We start from the raw sequence: 1,641 nt of genomic DNA, 5'->3' as shown, positions 1-1,641 counted from the left end.
TTACTTGAAATTCTTGTTCAGTAGGTAAAACTGCATAGAAAAACCATAACTGCCATAGTCTAAGCCGACGCGGATAAGTACCCTAGATCTACCTTGCCCTGATGGGAATCAGGCCACAACTAAAGTTTTACCTCAGCTTGTACTATCTTGAACGCCCTATGGTCCGGCTTATTTCATTGTTAGCCTTCGCTCTCGGGAGCATGGCCTAACTGCAACAGGAAGCTGCGTGTTCAAACAATGTTAGCCTGGGATAATTCAATTAACACTCAAGTTGGGATTGGAAAATCCCCAGTGTCTTAATCCAGGACGACTGGATAAAAAATTAAATGCCTGATGCATCAATACGACACACAGGGTTCATAAAACTTAAATCGCCGACCTGACTTCGGCTTAGGCCTAGCTTACGATAAACAATTTTAAAAAAGGCCCAACATCCTAACTTATTTAAACTTAGTGATCTACCAAGAAAACAACTAACGAAGTTGTCAACTCGGTCGCATTATACTAATCTGGGGAAGAAAATAAATAACATGACAGGAAGCCGAGTATTTTCTTGCTCTTTCTACATTCATGCGACCCCAGAGTACGCTGTTATGTTACGTATAGCCTAACAGGTGGAATTAAGCAAAATAACAACAGATACTTGACAATAATTGAAAAAACAATCTTCTAAAGTTATTGCTACATACGAAAACATGTTAAATAAAGTAAGATTGGGGAAATTTGAAACAAAATTTACTTCTAAATCTAGGCTTTCGTTTCTTGGTACAAATCATTCTTAGCTTATCGTACAGACAGGGGCTGAACGTCTATCTTAATATAACACACATCATCTTAGCTAAATAAAACACCTAAATGTCCAACTGCTTACCATTTTGATGACAAGATGTGGCTGGATTACCACGATATAAAATATTATATGCCGGGGACAGTGGTCCGGTATACCGAGTAAACGTTTGTACACAGACGCTTCTCTCTTCTTCCGACTCCAAGTTTGATGGCGCACCCAACACTAGCAGTTCGACAGAATGGCGCCAATTCCAAACTTTTCCCTATTTGTATGTAACCACTAAACCGCCAATTCGATTTTTCATCTTTATTTTTGACAGGCTTTACTTTAATACTGTAATCTTAGTTCAACTGTGGAATTCAATCTTTGATTTCGTAAATAAAAGTAGTGAAGAGAAAGTGCAAAAAAGGAAAAAAAAAACATTTGACTGTCGCTGTTAAGATTACCTCCTATAGAAAAACATCATGGAATTGTAGACCTCTATGATAGTTGCAGGCTGTTCTTTAGGAGCAAGATCCTATACCAGCTACAAGATTGGCTTTACCTAAAAACAGAAATTTTAAGAATTAATAAGAAAGCAGACGAATCTAAACTTATGAGCTCTTGAAAGACTCACGAATACTTTGATAAAAGTCGTAAACTCAACGTCAAGATCTGATCACATAAGAAGCTAACTTAAAACAAGTAGGCTAAGTAAAATGATTAATGTAAAAATTAATCTACGAGACCTAACAAAAACCAATATACAGAAGTAATGGTAAATATGACGCAAGTGGACATCAAATCTTTACCATCAAAAAGATAAAAACAAATGTATTTTATGAACGACAGGATGATCTCCTCAGGGTAAG

General features: G+C 36.8%; 1 protein-coding gene across 1 annotated transcript in view; it reads right to left on the bottom strand.

The window, feature by feature from the left end:
* Nucleotides 1-1,030, bottom strand: part of LOC135208455 (small nuclear ribonucleoprotein-associated protein B-like) — a 34,668-nt gene extending 33,638 nt beyond the window's left edge. The window contains exon 1 of the mRNA XM_064240652.1: nt 872-1,030. Coding sequence (XP_064096722.1) covers nt 872-874 — 3 coding nt within the window. The 5' untranslated portion in view covers nt 875-1,030. The remainder of the gene's footprint in view (nt 1-871) is intronic.
* Nucleotides 1,031-1,641: the final 611 nt, after the last annotated feature.

The sequence above is a fragment of the Macrobrachium nipponense genome, chromosome 35 (genome assembly GCF_015104395.2).
Source record: "Macrobrachium nipponense isolate FS-2020 chromosome 35, ASM1510439v2, whole genome shotgun sequence".
Taxonomy (NCBI): domain Eukaryota; kingdom Metazoa; phylum Arthropoda; class Malacostraca; order Decapoda; family Palaemonidae; genus Macrobrachium; species Macrobrachium nipponense.
The sequence above is the reverse complement of the archived record's forward strand: the minus strand, read 5'-3'. Positions and strand labels throughout refer to the sequence as shown.